Here is a 22,462-nt window from a genome sequence, read left to right as displayed (position 1 = left end):
AACAAACCATAAACTAACTTTCTATCAGCATTTACCTATCCTAAAATATTCCTATTCATTTCCCCATCTTTATTTTTAAAAAAATTCACCCAACATTTTTTGGCATGCTGCAATATTATTCTTTTCACTAATTTCCAAAGCAGCTTTCACATCCTTCTTTTCTATATCCACTTCCCATTTGTTCCATTGGAAAAATTATCTTCTCCTATACATTTGTCATATAGAATTCATATGACATCTCATGGCACTGACACTCCCTGTAGATCAGAGGCAAAGGGGAACAAACAGGTGATTTCCCCCTCCCACCCCAGGTTTTGTGGAGCTCTCTTCTCCTGCTCTCATTTCTTCATGAAAAAGTACAATTCAAATGAAAGAGGCATTGAACATGGGCAAATCCCACTTGAATTTGTACTACCATATGCTGCAAATCTAAAAGGTTTTGGAGTGGCAAAGCTCATTAGATCCTTGATTAATATCCTGCCTTTATAGATCATGAAGCAATTGAGACTGCCAACAGCTATTATAAATCAGGATATTCCAGGAGGGATAAGGTTTTTTTTAAAAAAAGCCAAGATGGCAACAATGATTACACAATCAAAACCCTTCCCCTCCTTTTTTAAAACATGTATTGCATGTGTGTGATGATTGTAAAAAGGGTAGGTTTTTATTATGTGGCTGCAACCAGCATCTTGACTTTATGACCCCACACTCTGGGGGCACCTGTTACTGGTGCTTGTTTTATTATTATTATTATTATTTTACTCTGAATGTATATTATTCTCTTTTGGAATTAAATTAGGACTTCTTCCCAAACATAACGTAAGGTGAGCTTATGGTATCCATAATTCCATTTAATATAGATCTAAGCTTCTATAGCCTCTCTACTCTCTACAATCTCTTTTAACTATTAGCTCCTTCACACCTTTCTGGTTTGATGACTGTTGCCCTTTGCAATGCGAAAACATCTTTATTTTAACAGGTGTGTCAAGCATTTCTATGTTTTATAAATGGCAATGCTTTGGATGCTTCCTCCTGAAATAAATAACTATTAGTTACTATAGAATAAACATGTCACTTCCACTGTTGACACAGCTCCTCACCAGCACTAATGCAGAAGAAAACTGTCAAGACAAATAAACACAAAAGGGAATATAGGTACACTATCATATCAAAACAGATGGGCTGCACCTTATAAGAACTGGGAAGAATATATTAGGAAAATGGATGGCTCAACTTATCGGAAGGCTTTAAACTAAAATTGAGGGTGGAAGGTGACCAATATTTAGGAACATTAGGACCTAATTCCAAACAAAAAACCCTACACAACCAATCAAACCAGGAGGTAGGGAAGGAAGGGAAGAAAGAAAAATTCAGATGCAAAGTAGGAGATATAGGAAAGCATATCCAAGGTCAGCCATAAAGGACTCAGATTTCTGAGTCCTTTATGGACTCAAAGGGAGTGTTATGGACTAACACTCAAAGTTTAGGGAACAAACATGGTGAATTTGAAGTACTACTACACGGGAGCAGATACGATATAGTTGACATTACTGAAATTTGGTGGGATGAAACCCATGGTTGGAATGTACTGATAGATGTACTGTTCAAAACCAATAGATCTAACAGAAGAGGAGGTGGAGTTGCATTATATGCATTATATGTAAGGGATCACTTTATTTCTACAGAGATGCACAAAACCAAGGATGAACACCTCCTCAAATGCATATGGGTCAACATAAAAGGAAAAAAGAATGATATTTTGATAGGTGTATACTACGGGCGACTCAACGAAGCAGAATAAATATTTTGCTAAACAGTTAACAAATGTTTGTAGGAAAGACACCACAGTAGTAATGGGGGACTTTAACTACCCTGACATCAACTGGGAGACAAACTATGCATCAAGTGGGAAATTGAACAAATTCCTGACCAACCTAGCTGACAACTTTGTCATCCAAAAGGTATGAGGAGGGAACTAGAGGGGCAGCTATAATGGATTTAATTTTTACTAACAGATAAGAAGAGATAAAGGGGATTGAAATTGCAGGAACTTTGGGGTGGGGGGAGAGTGTTCATGTCATATTACAATTCAATATAATGCAGATACAAGCATATTGATGATTGTCAATATAAGACACATAGAACATAATCAAACTAGTGTCTTAAACTTTAAAAGAGCTGATTTTAATAATCTGAGAGAAAGCTTGGGAAAGAGCCCATGGATGAAAATCTTAAAGGGGAAAAACAACTCAAAAAGCTTGGGAAACTCTAAAAAATATGATTATAAAAGCCCAGTCCAGGTCAATACCACTGAAAAGAAAAACAGGAAATCAGAAATCAACATGGTTACACCAAGACTCCCTGACAAACTGAACAAAAAAACAGATACTCACAAAAAATGGAAAGAGGGACACATAACTGAAGCCAACCAACAAATAGCCTGAATCTGCAAAAATGAAATCAGGAAAACTAAGGCTCAGAACAAAGTAAGACTTGCAACAAATGTGAAAAATAATGAAAAAAGTTTCTTTCAACACATAAAAAACAAAAAAAAGTCAAGGAAACAATCAGTCCGCTAATGGAGAAAATGCCAAGGAAATAATAGGCACTGGAGAGAACTGCTTAATTAATTTTTTGATGTGTCTTCACCCAAAATGAAAACACAACTCAATTTATCAAAAACAGAACTGGAAAAGAAAGACTAAGAATACAAATTAAAATAAGCAAGAAAAAGATAAGGGAACATCTGTCTTCTCTAGATGGATTCAAATCAGAGTCAAAGGAACTGGCAGATGTGATTTGGGAACCATTGAACCATATTTTTCAAAGTTCTTGGAACACTAGGGAACTACCTGAAGACTGGAAAAAAGCTAATGTGGTCCCGATCTTCAAAAAAAAGTGGTGGGGGGGGGCAGAGCCAGAAAATTACAGACCATTCAGCCTGTCATCAATACCTGGAAAGATACTGAAAAAGATAATCAATGAACAAATCTGCAAACACCTAGAAGCAAGCAAAGTTATTACCGAAAACAGATCATGCCAAACAAATCTTATTTCATTTTTTGACAATGTTACTAAATTACTAGGCCAGTAAAATGCTGTGGACATAGCATACTTGAATTTCAGTAAAGAATGGATTTGTAACTTGCTGAGAAACCATACTCAACATGTAGTCATTAATGGAACTACATCTACATGGAGGGACGTAAGCAGTGGGATACCACAAATTTCCATTTTAGGTCCAATACTCCTCAATATCTTACTAAATGATTTAGATGAAGGAATAGAAGGGGAACACATCAAACTTTCAGGTGATACTAAACTGGCAGAAATAGCCAACACTCCAGAAGATAGGCTTAAGGTATAAATAGATCTCAACAGGCTCGAAAACTGGGCCCCATCTAACAAAACGAAATTCAATTTAGAGAAAGGTAAGGTTTCACATTTAGGCAAGAAAAACCAAATGTACATGTATAAAATAGCTCAACAGTAGTAATTGTGAGAGGGATCTTGGAGTCCTACTGGACAGTCACTTAAATGTGAGCCAACAGTATGCTATAGCAGTCAAAAAAGCCACGCCACTTTAGGCTACATTAGTAGAGGGACAGAATCAAGATCATGTGAAGTATTAGTACTGCTTTACAAAGCCTTGGGAAAACCACAGTTGGAATATTGTATCCAGTTTTGTTTACCACAATATAAATAAAGATGTTGAGAAGAGCAACAAAGATGATTATGGGTCTGGAAGCTAAAACATATGAAGAAGAGTTGCAGGAATTTGGTATGTCAAGTCTACTGAAAAGAAGGACCAGGGGACACATGATAGCAGTGTTTCAATATTTGAAGGACTGCCACAGAGAAGAGGGGATCAACCTATTTTCCAAATACCAGAGGCAAGACAAGAAACAATGTATGGAAACTATGTAAGGAGAGAAGCAACTATGTAACTATGTACTTGTACTTGTACTTGACGCCTCTTCACCCATCGTGGGTATAGGCGACTTCCATGGAAATTTGACGCCACTGTTTTTGGTAATGGATACGGCGATCCATGGAAGCTGTTTCGGCTGGATATACCCAAGGGGGCGCTATGTAAGAAGCAACTATGTAACTATGTAAGGAGAGAAGTAACCTAGAACTAAGGAGGAATTTCCTAACTTAGTCTTTCTTTTTACTAGACTAGCCATATCCAATTAACTAATGGAAGGGTTTGCCTTCAGAAGTAGTGGGTGGTCCAACACTGGAGGTTTTTAAGAAGAAGACTGGACAGCCATTTGTCTGAAGTGGTATAGGGTCTTGAGCCGGGGATTGGACTAGAAGACCTCCAAAGTCCTTCCAATTCTGTTATTCTGTGTTCTGTGTTCAAATACTGAGCTGGCAGAAATGTAGAAGATGAAGGTTTTAAAAAAACTACTTCTTCCAGTAGAAGTCCAGTGACTTTAAAAAAATAAAATTAAAAGCTTATATAATACATTTGGTGTTTTTTTTTTTTAAAAAAAGACATTTCCATTGCATAAAATTATGGTTTTGTTATCAGTTCTTCATTTGCTGTAAATACTCCATACAAAGAAATTCCCTTATTAATTATGTGTTCATATAACATCTTTAAACGTAAAACATCTTCTGTTAATTGCATGCTTTGTATTAACCTTTAATCAAGGTTGTATGACTTGTCTATGCAGTCTTCCGCAGTTCTAAGAAATATCTATTCAAGTAAGGATTGTGCTCATTACTTGAAATTATTTTGTTTTGCTGTAACCTAAGTCCATTGTAGGAAAAAGGTGAATGGAGTATTTCTGCTATCCATTGACCTAGCTCTTATGTCAGACAGATGTCATGTAAATTGCATGTTTACAATATGTTCTATATTGAAAACAAACTGTATAGTAACACAGCGAAGAAATTGTGATGATTTTGGCAGCAACCTCTAGTATCTACCATAGTACTATGGACCATGCCTGAGTCTTGAAACTAGATCTGTTTACTATCACTCAGTTTTATTTGTCAAAAAAAGACCAGCTTGGCTAAGAAAAGCTTTACATTGGCTTACGTTTTTGTAAACTTCAGTTAGAACAGCCTTCCTCGAAATGGGGCTCTGCAGATGAACGGAAATGATAAACTCCTGAATTTCCTGCCACTATGTCAGTGGGACTAATTGGCCCAGTATAACTAAAGGAAAAAGCTAAATCAAAACCTCTTGACTTGGTCCTCTGCTCTACTTCCTCATTCTCTATGTTTCGTATCAATGAAAGAGGAGGCTGTAAAAACATGTATTTTCAACATGCTCAGATGTTACCTTTGTCTTCTCGTATCATGAGTTCCAGGATTAAACAATGGGAGTAAAAAAAAGATTCAAGTCCTAAATCCACTGATGAGAGTCAATCATTTTTAGTTGTGGCCACTTCAGGAGTGAAATATTAGTATTAACTGTCTGTAATTAACAGAAAGAGACAGCATGCACAATTGTTACCACTTAAATACTTCTTAGCTCAGTCTCAGCAAAGAAATATGTAGTGAGTTGGCAGATGGGCTTTGCATGCCTGCCAAAGGTTCCAGCTTCCAGAGTCATCAATTAAGGGTTTAACCCATGGAGCCTCTTGGCCATGAGAAAAGATTAACCAGAGTCTGATAGAACTGTTCAAAGTAGCACTTAATGCTTCTTCTCAGACAACATTAATTTCGTTCAAACAGACACCAGAATAGCAGAGGAGGTTTAAGTCTCTATATTATATATAGGGGGACATGATGGCTCAGTGGCTAAGACCCTGAGCTTGTCGATCAGAAAGGTCAGCAGTTCGGCAGTTCGAATCCCTAGTGCCAGGTAACGGAGTAAACTCCCGTTTCTTGTCCCAGATTCTGCCATCCTAGCAGTTCAAAAGCATGTAAAAATGCAAGTAGAAAAATAGGAACAACCTTTGGTGGGAAGGTAACAGTGTTACGTGCACCTTTGGCATTTAGTCATGCCAGCCACATGATCACAGAGACAGCACTGGTTCTTTGGCTTTGAAATGGAGATGAGCACCACCCCCTAGAGTCGGGAACAACTAGCACATATGTGTAAGAGGAACCTTTACCTTTATTATATATAAATATAGAACTACCAGAAGAGGGTTATTCCCCCTACTAGAAACTGTATACTGCTTATAATAATATAGCATAATTTTAAATAGTAGGCAAAGGCATCTGTATAGTGTATGTACATGCATCCTTCCTTAGTAAGTTGTTCTAACTTTCATTTTTAAGGCTCTCAAGTCTTCATGGGAGAAATGAACTGTTTTCTGAACTTTTGAAAAAGAGGGATGATCCCAGGTACCCAATGATTTGGCTCGGATCTGTACGAGGAAGGCAACCTGAGGTGTATGTGAAGTAAAATGGTAGGTAAGAAAGGCGAGCCATATTAACACTCTAGAACTTGCATATTACAGGTAGTTCTCAACTTGCAATTCTTTGTATAGCCACCATTCGAAGTTACAACGGCACTGAAAAAAGTGACCTATGACCATTTTTCCCACTTAACAACCATTGCAGCATCCCCATGATCAAAATTTGTATGCTTGGCAACTGGTTGATATGTATGATGGTTTTAGTATCCCGGGATCACCGTTTGTAATCTCCTGCCAAGCAAAGCCAAAGGGGCAGCTATGTTCACTTGGGAAACATATTACTAACTTAACTGCAATGATTCAACTTAATATTTAAGAACTGTGGGAGGTGGTAAAATAGGCTAAAACTTACTTAACAACTTAGCAACAGAAATCTGGGGCTCAATTGTGGTTGTAAGTCAAGGACTACTTATAAAGCAGATCTATTGTGCCCAACCGAAAACAATGCACGAAACAAGGCTGTTTACAACAGAGTTTGCAACTTGGCTGAAAGACCTCGACTTCCCCGCACTTCAAAGTAAATGCAGGTAAATATATCATTTGAAAAGATCCTTATGCATTGATAGCTCCAAATATTTCTATTTTCCAAATATTTCTATTTTACTAAATTTAATCAGAGTAACAATTTTGCAGAGATACAAACGTCTGCGCAAATACCACTAAATACAGTGGCTGCAGCTTAAAGGGGAGGGAAATGGGGTAGTGTGTGTACAAATGCTGTCCAAATTTGGATGTTGGTAAAATAGGTTATCATGCACACATCCTAAATTCCATTAAAGAAAATTCTCTGCAAATACTTCTAATGATGCAAAATGAAGAAAATATTTGTCTCTCGTCATCCCACCCCTCCAAAGTTAACATACCTTTTGCAGGAATTAACACAATGCATAGAATTAACAAGGAGAGCAAAACGCAGGAGATCACTGCAACTAGGATTTTCAGCTGAACCTGTAGGAAAGAAACGAGCCCAAATTTTCACATCGTTCATTCGCTTCCTTCTGTGGTTACAACATTTCTGCAATAATTTTAGTTAAGTGCTGCCAACTACAGAAACCTTGAAGTTTGCTTTCAACTTTTCCGTCCTTGCTTGAGTATGCTTATGCATCAAGCATTTCTCCACAGCGGAGCACCAGACACAGTTTAAATTGCCCAGATTCCAATACTCAAGTTTTCTTTTTGTTTTACAGACCTTCATGCTTCTTGTTGTCTCAAAAAGTCCTAGTGCTTCTTCCTGTTCTGAATGTTGGTCACTAACTCTCCCAAAGCAGTTTAAAAAGCAGCTGCAGCTGCAATCCAAATAGGAGACTGAGGGTTTTTTTAAAAATGTGTTTCAATAAGCCATGCCAAATTTCAAAGGTTTTCCATACAATTGGAAACAGATTTTTAAGGGCGTTCTAAACCCCGCAATGAACTGTGGGTGGCTGCAAAGGGTCTGTGTCATAACTCAAATCTGCTTACACAAAGATTTACTGAATTTTATGACTCAACAGCAACTTTAGCATGTACTACTTACAGCATGTTTTGGAAATATGGAAGATAAGATTTAAATTACGATCCAATGATAAAGAACATCCATTTTATCTGTTTTATTTAGCTTTTTATTATTATTATTATTTTATTTAGCTGACATATAAAAAATACAGTGGAATATGTCTCTGTGTCTGTATATAGAAACTTGGGATTTATACTTTGGGAAGAGGGTCACTGGTTTCCCCAGAAAAAAGAATCAGGTACTGATAAGAAAAACTATTTTATCTAGCTCACTACCTACCTATATCTCTATATCTCTATATCTATCTATCTATCTATCTATCTATCTATCTATCTATCTATCTATCTATCTATCTACCTACCTACCTACCTACCTACCTACCTACCCACCCACCCACCCACCCACCTATTTATCTACATCTATCTCTCTATCTATCCATCCACCTACCTGCCCATCCATCCATCCATCCATCCATCCATCTATCTATCTATCTATCTATCTATCTATCTTTTGCTTTGATTCCAGAATAGCTGCTGGCATTTTTAATAGTGTATTAGAGAATACACCACCAAAAGTTTTACCAATGTGTTCCAAAACATCACAATTCCAGTTTTTTGCCCAAAACTTTTAAACTCACCACTTTATATTGGAGAGGGTACACAGAGGTGTGTTATATAGCAGACAGAAGGCATTTAATCAAATAAATCTTATTTCATTCTTACTTGAAGATAAGATCCATTGATCATAATGGAGATACTCTTCTAAGAAACCATGATGAATGAGCATACAAATAAGAAGCAACTCTCATTTAATATATCAAGGATGAAGGGAATGAGAGAAAATTCAGGTTAAATCCTAGGATATAAAGGACTGCAGTAATGCAAAAGAAAGTAATTTCCCTTTTTGCACAGACCCTAAATATAATATTCAGCTTTGTTGATGTCAAATTTCATTTAGGCTGCAATCCATTTGCATATATCTGGGAACAAATCCAGAGGAACTTAGTGATATCTACTTTTAAACAAGGATGTTTAAGATTACATTGCTGGTTCCTCTTAGAATCAGTCTTAATGGCAATATTTCAATTTCCTAACTCTGGAACTGATGACACCATTGAAATGTGAATAAAATGGATACACCCAGCATACAGAGTAAAATTGAGCCACTTCCTCTTTCACAGGATTTATTCTTTTCCAATTACATTTTCAAGTAAGGATCTTGAAGAATCTGGTATATATCAGATACCTTGGCACAAACAGATATTGCATATTATGCAGCAAGGGAAATATAAATATGCAGAGTATGATTTCTAAAACTGATGCCAATAAGTATTGCAAATCAGTTGGGGTACAAAGAAGGGAGAAATCAGAAATTTAAAAATGTACCTATATTATGTTCAGGGCTGGTTTTCTTTTTCTTTTCTTTCAGCATCTATAATAATACTATGGAGATTTTGGCATTAAGCTCAAAAATTATGCTTCTTTTTCATAAAAATAGTCTACTTTGGTATTATTTACTAATATTATATTGAGCGATAATCTTATATCTCAGCAATTATCTGTTCATTCATTGGTACCACTTTTTTTTAAAAAGAAATGCATCTTTGTTTTCAAGAAAATAAAAGGATTATAGCAAGACTAAAAAGCAGTGAAATAAACAATAAAGAGTATTGTCACTGTATTTTTTAAAAGAGGGAAATAAACTTACATAAACATACTGTATATCTTTAAAATAAAGAGTATTTTAAGTTTTTTTTTTAAAAAGGGAAAGGAATATACTGTATATCTTTATCTCTGTTTCTATTTGTATATGCTATATTATTACTAAATAAAGTTTTAACTTATTAAGAAAAGCATAGTCCATCCTGCTAAACTACACACAAACTACGTTATGGTCCAGCATAAAACAGACAACCTGTGGTATTCCAATGGTTGTTGGACTACAATTCCCAGCATCCCTCACCACTCTCCATGCAGCCTAGCAGTGATAGAGTTGGATTTCAGCAATTTCTGGAGGGAGACAAATTGCTTATCCCTCATTTAAAATGAAGCATGCTTTCCCTTGATTGTCAGCAAACGACAAATGTTGCAGTTGATTCATTGAACAAAATGAGGAGCAATAACCCTGGGAAAGTTAGAGTCAAAGGTGTCACTCAGAGAATAGCAAGTAATGAGGGAATACACAATTACAGAAATCTGGCTGTAACATTGCACAACCTTTTCTTATTTAAAAATATTTTGTACTTAGGAGGGGATAAGCCTGGTTACAGATACATCCCATAACATTGATAGGTAAAGGTATAGGTTCCCCTCCCACATATATGCTAGTCAGTGGTGGGATTCAAATAATTTAACAACCGGTTCTCTCCCCTAATGACCAGCTGGATAGGAGTGGCTCGGTGGTCATGTGACCGTGTGGGCGTGGCCAACCCAACGTCACTCACGTCAACAGGCTCTTCATCTTAGCTGTTACAATGTAATAAGGGTTAACTGGAGAGGCAGTTTCTGTAAGCAGGGCAATAAAGATTAGGCTAGAAGCAACACCAGAATGTTTCCTTCCTGTCTTCCTTACAGGATTAGCCATGTAAATTGGGAAAAAAACAAAAGGAGATTTCTTCCAACAACCGGTTCTCTGAACTGCTTAGAAAGTTAACAACTGGTTCTCCCGAATAGGTGCGAACTGGCTGAATCCCACCGCTGATGCTAGTCATTCCCGACTCTAGGGGGCAGGCTCACCTCCATTTCAAAGCCGAAGAGCCATCGCTGTCCAAAGACGTCTCCATGGTCATATGGCCGGCATGACCAAATGCCGAAGGTGCACAGAATGCTGCTACCTTCCCACCAAAGGTAGTTCCTATTTTTCTATTTGCATTTTTACATGCAAGTAGCTTTTGAACTGCTACATTGGCAGATGCTGGGACAAGTAACGGGAGCTCACTCTGTTATGGGGCTCTAGGGATTCTAACTGCCGAACTGCCGACCTTTCTACTCGACAAGCTCAGCGTCTTAATATCAATATAATATTGATAGTATAGTCTAAACCCATCACTGCATCACTGTGGTTAAGAAACTGGAATTAAAGAGCTTTCATAAGAGATTCAGTCTGAGAACTAGAAAATCTGGAGCAATCTTTTTTTAGTGGTTCCTGACTTGAACAACTACATGGATTTGTAATAGGTTACAGTCAGTGGTGGGTTCCGGATTCCATTCCAACCGGTACGCATGCATCGTAATTACCTGCAATGCTTCCTCAAGCCTCCGTGACGCTCCAGCAGCTTGGCAGAGCATCGCGCAGGTGCCATATGCGCCATGCGCGTAGGCAGAAGCGCCAAATGCTTAAAGCACAGGTAAGGAGTGAGGGTGGGTCCTCCGAAGCATTGTACCAGAACGGTATCTGGTGCTCTGGGCAAGCTCCGGTACACCCGTAACTGGGATGTACTACCTGCAACCCACCACTGGTTACATTGCCTCCCCAAGATATTTTGATGAGGTAAGTTTACTTTAACTGTTGATGCTATAAGTTACTGAAAACATTGCAGAAGCATATGCATGGAGCTCACTGTGCACGTGGACTGAAATAAGCAAACAATCTTGCATTGCAATACTCCACCTACCATTTTGCTGATTTTGACCTCCCTGAATGGGCTCCACTGTAGGCTTAAGAGAAATAAACAACCAAGAATCAAACTTAAATATGGTATATATCCATGATGGCGAACCTCTGGCACACATGCCACAGGTGGCACATGGAGCCTTCTCTGCGTGCACGCAAGCCGTCGCCCAGCTCAGCTCCACCGTGCATATGTGTACGCTCCTCCTGCAAGCCAGCTGATTTTTGGGTCTCTGCAGCGCATGCGGGAAAAGCACACACATGCATGGGGGTAGAGGGGTCTCACGCACATGCACAGGGGGGAGCACAAGGGGTGTCCCCCAATGCCCCATTTTTGGTCCCAGGAGACTTCAGGGAGGCCTGCTAGGCCTAAAACAGGGAGCATGCACGTAGGAGTTCGCACACACATGCGGAGGGGGGTGCATTGTATTCTGGGTGTGGGCATGCACACATGCACTGTTGTGCACGCACACATGATTTTGGCACACGAGGAGAAAAAGGTCAGCCATCACTGGTATATATATATATATATATATATATATATATATATATATATATATATATATATATATATATATATATATATATATATATATATATACCAGTGATGGCTGACCTTTATTATTATTATATATTATATATATATAATTTGTGTGTTCCAGAATGTTCTGGGCATTATGGTAATGGATATGCTCACCTCCATTGTCTTGGCTTTCTGCTTCTTTAACCTCTTTGCTAGGTGGTAGGTGATGCTTCCCAAAATCCAACAGTGCCCAATTTCCTGCTGAGTAGAGATAGCGCAAGACTTTTTTTCTAGAGTCTAAAATGAAACAAAATGGAACCTGAGATCACAAAGCTCAAAAAGAAGTAGCAACACATTGTCCACTGCATAGTCAAGAGGAACATTTGCTCTCTTGTTATTGATAGAGATGGATTTTTACACATGTTCTAAATCTGGGGTCCTCAATCCCTGCTCCGTGGACCGATACCGGTCTGCAGCATGCCAGAAACCGGGCCACGCAAACAAGTGAAGCCCAATCCATGGGATGCAGGTGGCACACGAAACCACACACCCTCCAGTCCTCTAGTTCTCCATGGAACTAGTCCCTGGTGCCTCGGGGGCTGCTAAATGATGAGAAAATGGGGGCCATGGCTCCAAAGGAAGAGCACTCCCTAGTCTCCCAAGTCAGAAGTCAGCTTGGAGACATTCATGGCCATTATGGAGGATGAGATTCTTAAAGAGACAGTCCTAGAACTTTTCCATATTGCAGCCTTAAATGGTTTCACTTCTCGGCCTAAACTGACTGGGAATGAAGCCAGCTTGAGAAATTGTCTCCAGGTTTCCACCACTTCCTTTGCTTTGGACAGAGAAATGGCTTGATGTTCTGTCTGGACCATGTCTACCACAACCCTAATTGGTGAATTCTCCTGCTTCTTTATCCTTCTAAGACTGGAGAAGAAAAGGAAAGGAAAAGAGATAAACTGTTTCCCTATCACTTGGGCTAGAATAGAGAGGAGAAGAATCCTTGCCAACTTTATCTGATCTTTTATTTAAAAAAACGATCTATTATTTATCTGTTTGATAGGTAAAGCCGGAAAACAACAAAGCCCAGCTTTTCCCCATTCCCTTGGTGAACCTGTAATATTATGTGGTAAGGAGCTCAGACCAGCAACTGGGAGGGAGTCTTGCCACCACAGTGCATAACAGTATCTGGAGTGGCCTGCCATGATATGAAGCATGGCGAGCAACAAGTTTATGTCAATCAACCTTAAGTTGGAATGCATTACTTTAGATTTGTAGCAGGAAAAGATAGGTGGAGGTTGCCTTCTGGGGGCAGGAATTGGGGGCAGGCAAAGAATAATGTCATGCATGACTCAAGAAGTGAACAATGGCTAATACTAGAGCTGATTGAACTTGTCAAGTAGATCATCTCTTAGTGCCAAGCCTCCCATGTCATGGATCCTGGATTAATCCAAGCCACTCACAAGATTCCCCTGACTAGCACAAGAAGAGATATTGTTAAGCAGTAGGTTAACAGTATATTCCAGCTATCATCAGACTGTTTATTAATAAAGGTAACCTCTATATTAATTATCCTATCCAGCAACTAGAAGCCAGCTACATTCATGCCACTAAACTGGGAAATAGGTTTATGCCAATCTTACTATATGGCAGACATTCATGTTATTATCTGCTGCAATGGCGCAGTTGTTAGAGTCCAGTACTGCAGGCTACTTCTGCTGATCACCAGCTGCCGGCAGTTTGGCAGTTCGGATCTCACTGGCTCAAGGTTGACTCAGCCTTCCATCCTTTCGAGGTTGGTAAAATGAGGACCCAGATTGTTGGGGCTCATATGCTGACTCTGTAAACCACTCAGAGAGGGCTGTAAAGCACTGAGAAGCGATATATAAGTCTAAGTGCTATTGCTATCTAATACAAGGTGATTTAATGAGTGTCCTGGTCCAATGTTGCCAAGGCAATAATTGGTGATCAATTATCAAAAATGTTTGATAATGATCTTCTCTAAAAGATTCACAACCCTTAGATGGTCCATCTACAACTGCACAATTGAGCAAGTTAACATCTTCAAATACTTTGCCAAAGCCAATGAGAGGGGAGACACCTGTGCAACTTGGCAAAGGAGTACCTTGACCATTTTGCAATTCCATCATACTAAGGAAATATTTTGTCTGCCATCATCAAACTCTTTCAGGGACTTGGTATCATAGCCAAGGATTGAGACTCTTAATCTGATGAAGCTGCACCATTGAACCATTCTGAGTCTGATCAAATACAGGCACCATCAGGGCAACTGGATGTTGTCAGATGATAAGTATGGCTCCAAGCCCTTGGATTTAGCATGTAGAGTGGAGAACAGAACAAAGATACTCAATGAGGTTCCTTCCCAAGCAATCAAGGAATAAATTTCTTGATTAGAGAAAACTGGCTGCAACTTAATTTAAGAGGCAGCCCTGATCCATGTTTCTGTTAGCAACAACTCTTCGATCTCCTGTTCTAGGGTGTCGTGTCATCCATGTGAATCTTGCTGGTGAAGCTCTGGCTTTGAATTGGCTTACAGACCTGACTTTGCTGCCTAACTTCAGATAGGTTTTTGACTTCTCTTCTGCACTCTTGTTCAAAGTGAAACCACCTATCCAAGCAAGTTTTCTTTCCAAGAGATGTTGATTTCCATTCCTTCTCTTGCTACTGTTTTCTGCCTTGAGTAAATTGCTGTTTTTATTTAAGTTCAGGCTGTGACATGGTACAGTCCAGGTTTTTAGAACTATATTTGGCATTCCCAAAAGTGGTGCTAGAAACTGTCCTTAATTTAGATTCCAGTCTTGCTTGAGTAGAAACTGAAGTTTGGATAGCAGCAATTAATTATCATAGATAAAGGTAAAGGTAAATGTTCCCCTCGCATATATGTGCTAATTGTTCCAGACTCTAGGGGGTGGTGTTCATCTCCATTTCAAAGCCGAAGAGCCAATGCTGTCCAAAGACATCTCCATGGTCATGTGGCCAGCAAGAGTAAACACCGAAGGCGCATGGAACGCTGTTACCTTCCCACCAAAAGTGGTTCCAATTTTTCTACTTGCATTTTTAAATGCTTTTGAACTGCTAAGTTGGCAGAAACTGGGACAAGTAAGGGGAGCTTACTCCATTATGGGGCAGTAGGGATTCGAACCACAAAACTGCCAACTTTTCTGATCAACAAGCTCAGTGTCTTAGCCACTGAGCCACCGCATCCCTCCACTATCATAGATAGGCAATTCAAAAATGTGGAAAATAAATTTAAAAACCCATAAATTTAACTATTCTGTCTGAGCTGCATCACCTCACTTTTCAATAATAATTTTCAAGCCTGCTAGGAGAAGGCCCTTATACCAGTGATAATGAAGCTTTTAGGCACAGAATGCCCAAACCGGAAAGCACACCAGAAACCGAATGACCAGCTGGCCAGTGGGCATGCATGCCATAGGTTCACCATCACGGTCTTATACATACAGTGACATATGGTGACCTCTTTCCAGATATGTATATTAAATAGGGATTGGGTCACAAAACTTGCAGCAAGATTCCTCCTGGATGCAGAGCTGCAGTTCAATCTAGGCCAGTGATCCAGTTTCTGTAAAACTGCAATCACATTTGATGGGAGGATCGTGACATCTTACCGTTACACAGTGAATATTGATGAGCCTTCACGGAGATGCTGCAACACTTTTTTTTCCTGTGCTGCCACAAGGCATGTATGTCTCATGAAATTCCTGTCACTAGTTATCTGTGTTCTTGCAGAGCAGGAGAGGTTGAAATGATTGGTTTTACTCTGCCGATGTTATTGGCGTTTATGCCAAATTTAATCTTTCCCTTTAAAAAAATATTAATACCAGTGCTGTCAGGTGGCCATTATGTTTGTATACTGTTTTTTTGTTCCCAGCTTTTAGCTGCGATAAAGTTTTGATTTGATTTTGCTGGGTTGTTGGATGGAGGAATGCACACAGTGTATATAGCATCCGTAAGGAGCTATATACACCATGTGTATAGGAGCTTTAGCCTCAGTACTGTTCACAGGATAACTTCCGTATTAAATGACCTATTTGGTTAATTAATCAATGCTAATAACTTGGATAAATTAAAAAGCTGTCTCTGATTGTCTACTAAAAGAAGAAAAATGCAACAAGAGCGGAGTCAAGAAAAGTGTCGCAGCCATGTATGAGTAACCATGTTCGTAAGCATTGTCAAAAAGCCTTCTGAACTCTAGGCTCTCACAATACTTAGTGTCAGGAGCAAATACAGAAATTGAATTCAAAGCACTAAATGTTTATTCCATGTTACCTATACACAAGGATCTGATATACTAACAATCAAGTCAAATTGGCACTAGGTAAGAGTCAATGGAAATCATGGCGGGGGGTGGGTGGGCTGCACTTAGGTCTCTTGTGGCTGTGTAAGGATTCCAAACTGATGATACATTTGACCCTGACTTTGGGCTCCACCTGGTTATCTCCTACAGTTGGTAGTATTATGTACGATTCTACCTTGCTTCCAAGAGGCCCTCTAACCCTTCATCTTCCCTTTCAATTTATTCAAAAATCACTTTAAAAAACCCCAAAGTCCAGATAGGATAGGAACTTTGTTAAATTCCAAAGAAGGCATCCTGAGGCATTTTGATGGCTGTGGGCAGCAGGCCGTCCAAGTTATATAGTATTCCTGAGCAGTACTTTAGGTTTCTAAGAGCCATGGTGATGCAGTGGTTAAGAGTGAAGTACTGCAGGCTAAGTCTGCTGACAGTTGCCTGCAATTTGGCAGATCAACTCAGCTTTCTATCCTTCCTAGATGGGTAAAATGAGGACCCAAAATTGCTGAGGACAATATGACTCTGTAAACTGCTAAGAGAGGGCTGGAAAGCACTGTGAAGCGGTATGTAAGTCTAGGTGCTATTGCTATTGCACCCAGAAAGCAGCTACATATTAAAAGAAGAAAACACTGCCTTGAGCATAAACAAATTGTTCCCTGACTGAAAATCTATCCTACACACAGTCTTTGTTCCCCCTCTCCCTGGATTGGACAAGGAGGGAAAGGTTTTTGAATGTCACAGTACACAAGGTGGGTAGGGTATCCATTCATCTCATCTATTACAATTTTGGGGGGAAATCCTCCTTTTCACAGGTGTACTTTAGAGGGAAAAGAATTCCCCTGGCAGCCACACGAGGAAGCAGCCTTTTTAGATACGATCACAATGTTCCAGGTGGATAAAGTGCCTCATAACAATTAGTTTAAGAAAAAATCTTAGAAAAACATCTTAGTAGGATAAGTTGTCCCTCCTCCCCATTATTGCCACAAAAAGAGGGAGAGTGGGGTTGCAACAGAGAGGAAAGAAGATGCGGTCCAAAAATGTAATTACTGCATTCAATTCTGACAAAGGGAGAAATCATGCAAAGCTTTATTAAAGATTGCGGCATACAATTGGTTATCAGGACTGATCTGGTGCTAGAATTCTCCAAGGCGGGATGGGGGAAGGTCCGCAGGCTGAAATGGTCTTTAGAAACAGCAAATCCACTCTACTGAAACACAACGTGTTAGGCAAGTAGTCTTACCCACAAACCTTTCTGCAAAGGTTTCCCCCCCCCTAATGATTGTAAGCCGCCCTGAGTCCCCTCAGGGAAAAGGGCGGCCTATAAATCCAAATAAACAAAACAAACAAACAAAACAAACAAATGGGTGGCCAAGAATGAGAATCAGTTTTCCTGCTGTGTTGGTTTTAGCCATTAAAAAAAGTTGGGGCAAAGAAAACGTTCACTGTTTGTGAGAGATTAATTAGAAACTGGGATAATGTAGTAATGATACTCTTTCAGGTAGCAACAGGAGATAGGAAAGGAATAGGAAGAATAGGAATATGATAGAATAGAAAACAGGAGAGAATAGAAAAGAACAGAACAGAACGGAATAGAAATATTTATTGGCCAAGTGTGATTGTCTTTGGTGCATATGCTCTCATTGTACATAAAAAGACAAGATACATTCATCAAGAATCATAAGGTACAACACTTAATAATAGTCATAGGGTACAAATAAGCAATCAGGAAACAATATCAATATAAATCGTAAGGATACAAGCAACAAAGTTACATTCCTGCAGTCATAAGTGGGAGGAGATGGGTGATAGAAACAATGAGAAGACTAATAGTAATAGTAATACAGTAATGTAGTGAATAGTTTGACAGTTGTGAGGGAATTATTTGTTTAGCAGAGTGATGGCATTTGGGGAAAAACTGTTCTAGTGTCTGCCTAGTTGTCTTGGTGTGCAGTGCTCTATGGCGTCGTTTTGAGGGTAGGAGTTGAAACAATTTATTTCCAGGATGCGAGGAGTCTGTAAATATTTTCACGGCCCTCTTTTTGACTCGTGCAGTGTATAGGGCCTCAATGGAAGGCAGGTTGGTAGTAATTGTTTTTTCTGCAGTTCTAATTATCTTCTGAAGTTTGTCTCTGTCTAGTTGGGTTGCAGAACCAAACCTGAACCAATTCCTCTGTAGAACTGTATCAGCAGCCCCTTGGGCAGTTTGAGCTTCCTGAGTTGGTGCAGAAAGAATAGAATAGAACAGAATAGACAACAGCAGAGAATGGAATAGAATGGAATAAATACTTGGCCAAGTATGATTAGACACCCAAGAAATTTGTCTCTAGTGCATAAGCTCAAAATTGTTCTTCTAATTCTAAAATTAATCCTTTTTGAACACTAGAATGGCTAGTGCATGGCAATTATGCTTAAACTCCTAAATTGGAGTCGTTCCAAATCAATCAACCACCACCTACATCCTGATTTTCTTACCTCCTGCTGTTGAAGAACAGTTTTATGAAGCCTCTGCTTCCAGAGAGGTCTTAGAACAGAGGACTACTGTACTTCCTTTCTTTCATCATCATACTAAGCAAAGCAAGAAGTGAGAAACTCCTCCTTTGTTCTATCTCCCTCTGTTGGCAAGGGGGTTTCTCAACAGTTCTGATGAGAACTGCTCTATTTTACACACCAAGATCATAGTAGAAAGATAGAAAGATAAACTATCTCCACCAGCCTCCCTTAGCACATGGTTACATGTAAGAAGCTCCAGTCTCTTCATATTTCCCACTTGTTCCTTTTATTGTTTAAATATGTTGTTCCACTTCAAATAATACAGATGCAAAACAAAGCACCAGCCCTTAATATCCTCATTGTTGTTGACATTTTGCAACAACAGCAGGAGCTCTTGCTCCAGAATATTATCATTGTAATGAGAAGCCTGCTTTGCTTCTGGATGACCCACCTGAAAGGTCTTTGATTTGGAACTGAAATAGGCCAAATGAGAAGGTTGAGGATTGGCGCCTTTTCAAAAGTACATTGTATTTTGGACCTCTTTTTTATTTTTTTAGCTGTAGAATCTTGCAATAGAATCATGGAGAAACACCAAAAGACTCCAACTGGGACCATTAAAAAACATGGCTTTGGCAGAGGAAGATGTCAAGTTAGAAGACATCTTCTAAAAAGAAACTTGTGTCATAAGCTTTATCAGCTGGGCTGTGCAGTGCTTCAGATCCAAAAAAGTGCTTCACAGCCCAAAGTGAAAGAAATGTAACATCTACCCATTATAGAAGCAGTTGTGTCTTAGATGAACAACTGCATCTTTTCCCAGGATGACATAACTATCTGCAGCTGCCAGAAAAGACAATATTTCCACCCACCCACCCAATATGTTCTGAAGCCGAAGCCTCTTTGGCTTTTGGATCCAAAGCTTTTCACAACTCTATTCATCAGTATTTGCCTGATGAAAGGGTTAGCGTTACAAAAACAAATCAATACATAAAAGCTACATCAGAGAATAAACAGCAGAGAAAACACAGAGGCAACAATGTTTTTTGAATTGTTTATAGACATGGAAAATGTGGAAGCATCATAAATTTGTATTAGGATCCACAAACACGTCAAATACTTCTATTTTCAACTCACTTCTTTATAAGCATTGTTAAGAACAATGTGGCTTATTGCATTAGAATTTTATTGTAGTCATTTTAGCCATGTAAAATAGTCATCTAGGGAAAGCAAGGAAATGGCATGGAGCTAAAACAAACTACCATAAACCCAAAAAGAACCAAAGGCTCGTTTAACAATTTTTCTTTCCATTTAGCATTGAATTTGAAACTTCAAACTGCCAAATACTTAAAAGAATGACACATCTGGGTAAAATACAAATATATTGTAATATAGTGTATAGTCTATAATATAAGAGCCTTTTGCATAAATTTGATCTAAGTTTAATAAAATAATTCTTTATCGGCATGGCTTTTTTGTCCACTGCAGAAAATCTTATTAAAATCTTACCAAATTCTCACGCTGAATCATTTTATATCCTGGTTAGAAATGTAGCCCCAGGAACTATGTTTTTCTTTTCACACAGTGACTTAAATCTGAACTGTCTCCATTCACAAATACAGAACCCTGAATGCTACAGAAAAAACAAAAAAGATTTGCACAATATCTGCAGTCATTCAAACATAAGAAAAAGGTTTCTTTGAACTTGTCTTTGGAAACCTGAAGGCAGAAAAAAATTCCCATCTGTCTTTAGAGTCTTTTGGCCTTCTTAATCTTCTTCACTAGAAATATAATGATCTGCATAACTGAAAGCTGGAAAATTAATGGCTAGTTCGCTCCATTTTTTGTATAGTTTCTTTGGTTTCTTATCTTTGAAATGCACCACAAAATTTTTGATTTTTAAGCAAGGAAGATCTAGACCTTTATATACCATCATAGTTCCCCAAATCTGGAAAAAAAAGGTGAGAAAATCATATTAGGACTATACCAATACAAGAATCTGTTGTTGTTGAACTCCCATTCCCAGCCATCATAATCCAAAGTGATTGGATTATGTCTTTGGGAGAAGTGGCTCAGCAATATTTGGAGTATCCAACCCAGGATTAAGCCAAAGATACCCAAATTAATCAATTCCGACACTCACCTGGCCACAATCTCTACAGATAATGTCCCCATTTGTTTGATAATCTGCTTTTTTTGCTTGCAGTGTCTTATTTTCCTTTACGATATAAAGGTCTCTGAAGTAAAAAACGCAACAATTTACTTTTTTTTAAAAAGGAAGACGTTATGACTAGTTTTTTTATATAGGCAGGAAGGAGTTCATCTCACCAGATAAGCATCATTGACACTTCCTGTAGCTTCAACCCTATCTGCTGGATGAGTCACCAAGTCTACAGACCAGAAATCCCCACACTTCTGCAAGTGTGGTATTTAGCTTTGTTGTGAACTAGTCGGATGTAGATATAAAAGGGAGCAGGTTCACTAATCAGATGTAGGTATAAAAGAGCGCTATGAAAAATAAATGAACTGGCTGAGGGGGGCAATGATGTTCAATACATTTCCTAAATCAAAGCACTGGATTCAGAGGTGTCATTACTGCCAATTTGCTCATGAGCGTGCTCACATGCAATGGAATTCAATTCACAATTCAATGGAAATTGTTCTGCACATGCGCATAACTCCCAAAAAAAGATGTTGTCAGCAACGGTGGCGACTGGGGAACCAGTTCGGTGATGTGGCCAGCCTGGGTCGCTGCTGGTTCTGCAACCCAGGCCGGCATGCGACTACCGGTTTGGCTGAATTGGGCCGAACCAGTAGGAACAGTGGTGGGTTCCTACCGGTTCAGCCAAGTAGGTAGTAACTTGGCTGGCCACCCCCCCCCAAAACCGGTTCTATTGATGGCACCATAGACACCGCCATTTTGTTTTTTTGCTTCTGCGTGTGTGCAGAAGCAATTTTTTTACTACTGCGCATGTGCGCGTAGCACGCATCAAGCATACACGCACCCAAAGCACATCCCTGAGCAAACCAGCAATAACAGAAGCTGGAACCCACCCCTGGGTAGGAACCCACCTCTAACTGGATTACAACACAAGCCCACATTTATAGTTCTTGTGTTTGGAATATCTACTGCTACTAATCTGTTGTTGGTATCTCTTCCTACTCAAAGCAGGCAGGCTGACTAGTAGATCAAAGAGACTTCATATTCTTGTTTCACAAATTGACAATTAATCAATGATCACATGAGCAGCTCTGGCAGCAACTGAGATTTGCTTGTTTTCGGTTAAGCTATTGGTATACAGTAACTCTACCAAGGGATTTACCCGTAAACACCATTCTTGGTTTTCCCTGCTTTGATGGCGGGTTCCCCTGCCCTCTTACTTCTTTATTGGCTGGACTCCTGAACAGCATATGTTGTTCCAGTCTGTCAGATAAAGGGTGGCCTTTTAGTATATTGGGTACATTGCCAAATCATTAAGCCAAATCAATTTCTGCCCCCCTCTGACTCACACAAAAAGACCCAGAAGCAGGAGACTCTTTGTAGCAACACAAGCTTATTGCATGTATCCAGCCCAAGGGTCCTAGTTTGAGGACCCCTGATTTAGTGCAATATAAAAAATGCAAATAATTTTTCTGAG

At 39.1% G+C, this 22,462-nt stretch overlaps 2 protein-coding genes across 2 annotated transcripts in view; both read right to left on the bottom strand.

The window, feature by feature from the left end:
- Positions 1–7,739, bottom strand: part of FAP (fibroblast activation protein alpha) — a 62,018-nt gene extending 54,279 nt beyond the window's left edge. The window contains exons 1-2 of the mRNA XM_032219416.1: positions 7,573–7,739; positions 7,247–7,331 (exon numbers count right to left, since the gene is read on the bottom strand). Of these exons, the coding sequence (XP_032075307.1) occupies positions 7,247–7,331; positions 7,573–7,578 (91 nt within the window). The 5' untranslated portion in view covers positions 7,579–7,739. The remainder of the gene's footprint in view (positions 1–7,246; positions 7,332–7,572) is intronic.
- Positions 7,740–19,864: 12,125 nt separating this feature from the next.
- The window catches only part of IFIH1 (interferon induced with helicase C domain 1), a 44,167-nt gene continuing 41,569 nt past the window's right edge, over positions 19,865–22,462 (bottom strand). The window contains exons 15-16 of the mRNA XM_032220837.1: positions 20,968–21,061; positions 19,865–20,772 (exon numbers count right to left, since the gene is read on the bottom strand). Coding sequence (XP_032076728.1) covers positions 20,593–20,772; positions 20,968–21,061 — 274 coding nt within the window. The 3' untranslated portion in view covers positions 19,865–20,592. The remainder of the gene's footprint in view (positions 20,773–20,967; positions 21,062–22,462) is intronic.

Source organism: Thamnophis elegans, chromosome 1 (genome assembly GCF_009769535.1).
Source record: "Thamnophis elegans isolate rThaEle1 chromosome 1, rThaEle1.pri, whole genome shotgun sequence".
Classification (NCBI taxonomy): Eukaryota; Metazoa; Chordata; class Lepidosauria; order Squamata; family Colubridae; genus Thamnophis; species Thamnophis elegans.
The sequence above is the reverse complement of the archived record's forward strand: the minus strand, read 5'-3'. Positions and strand labels throughout refer to the sequence as shown.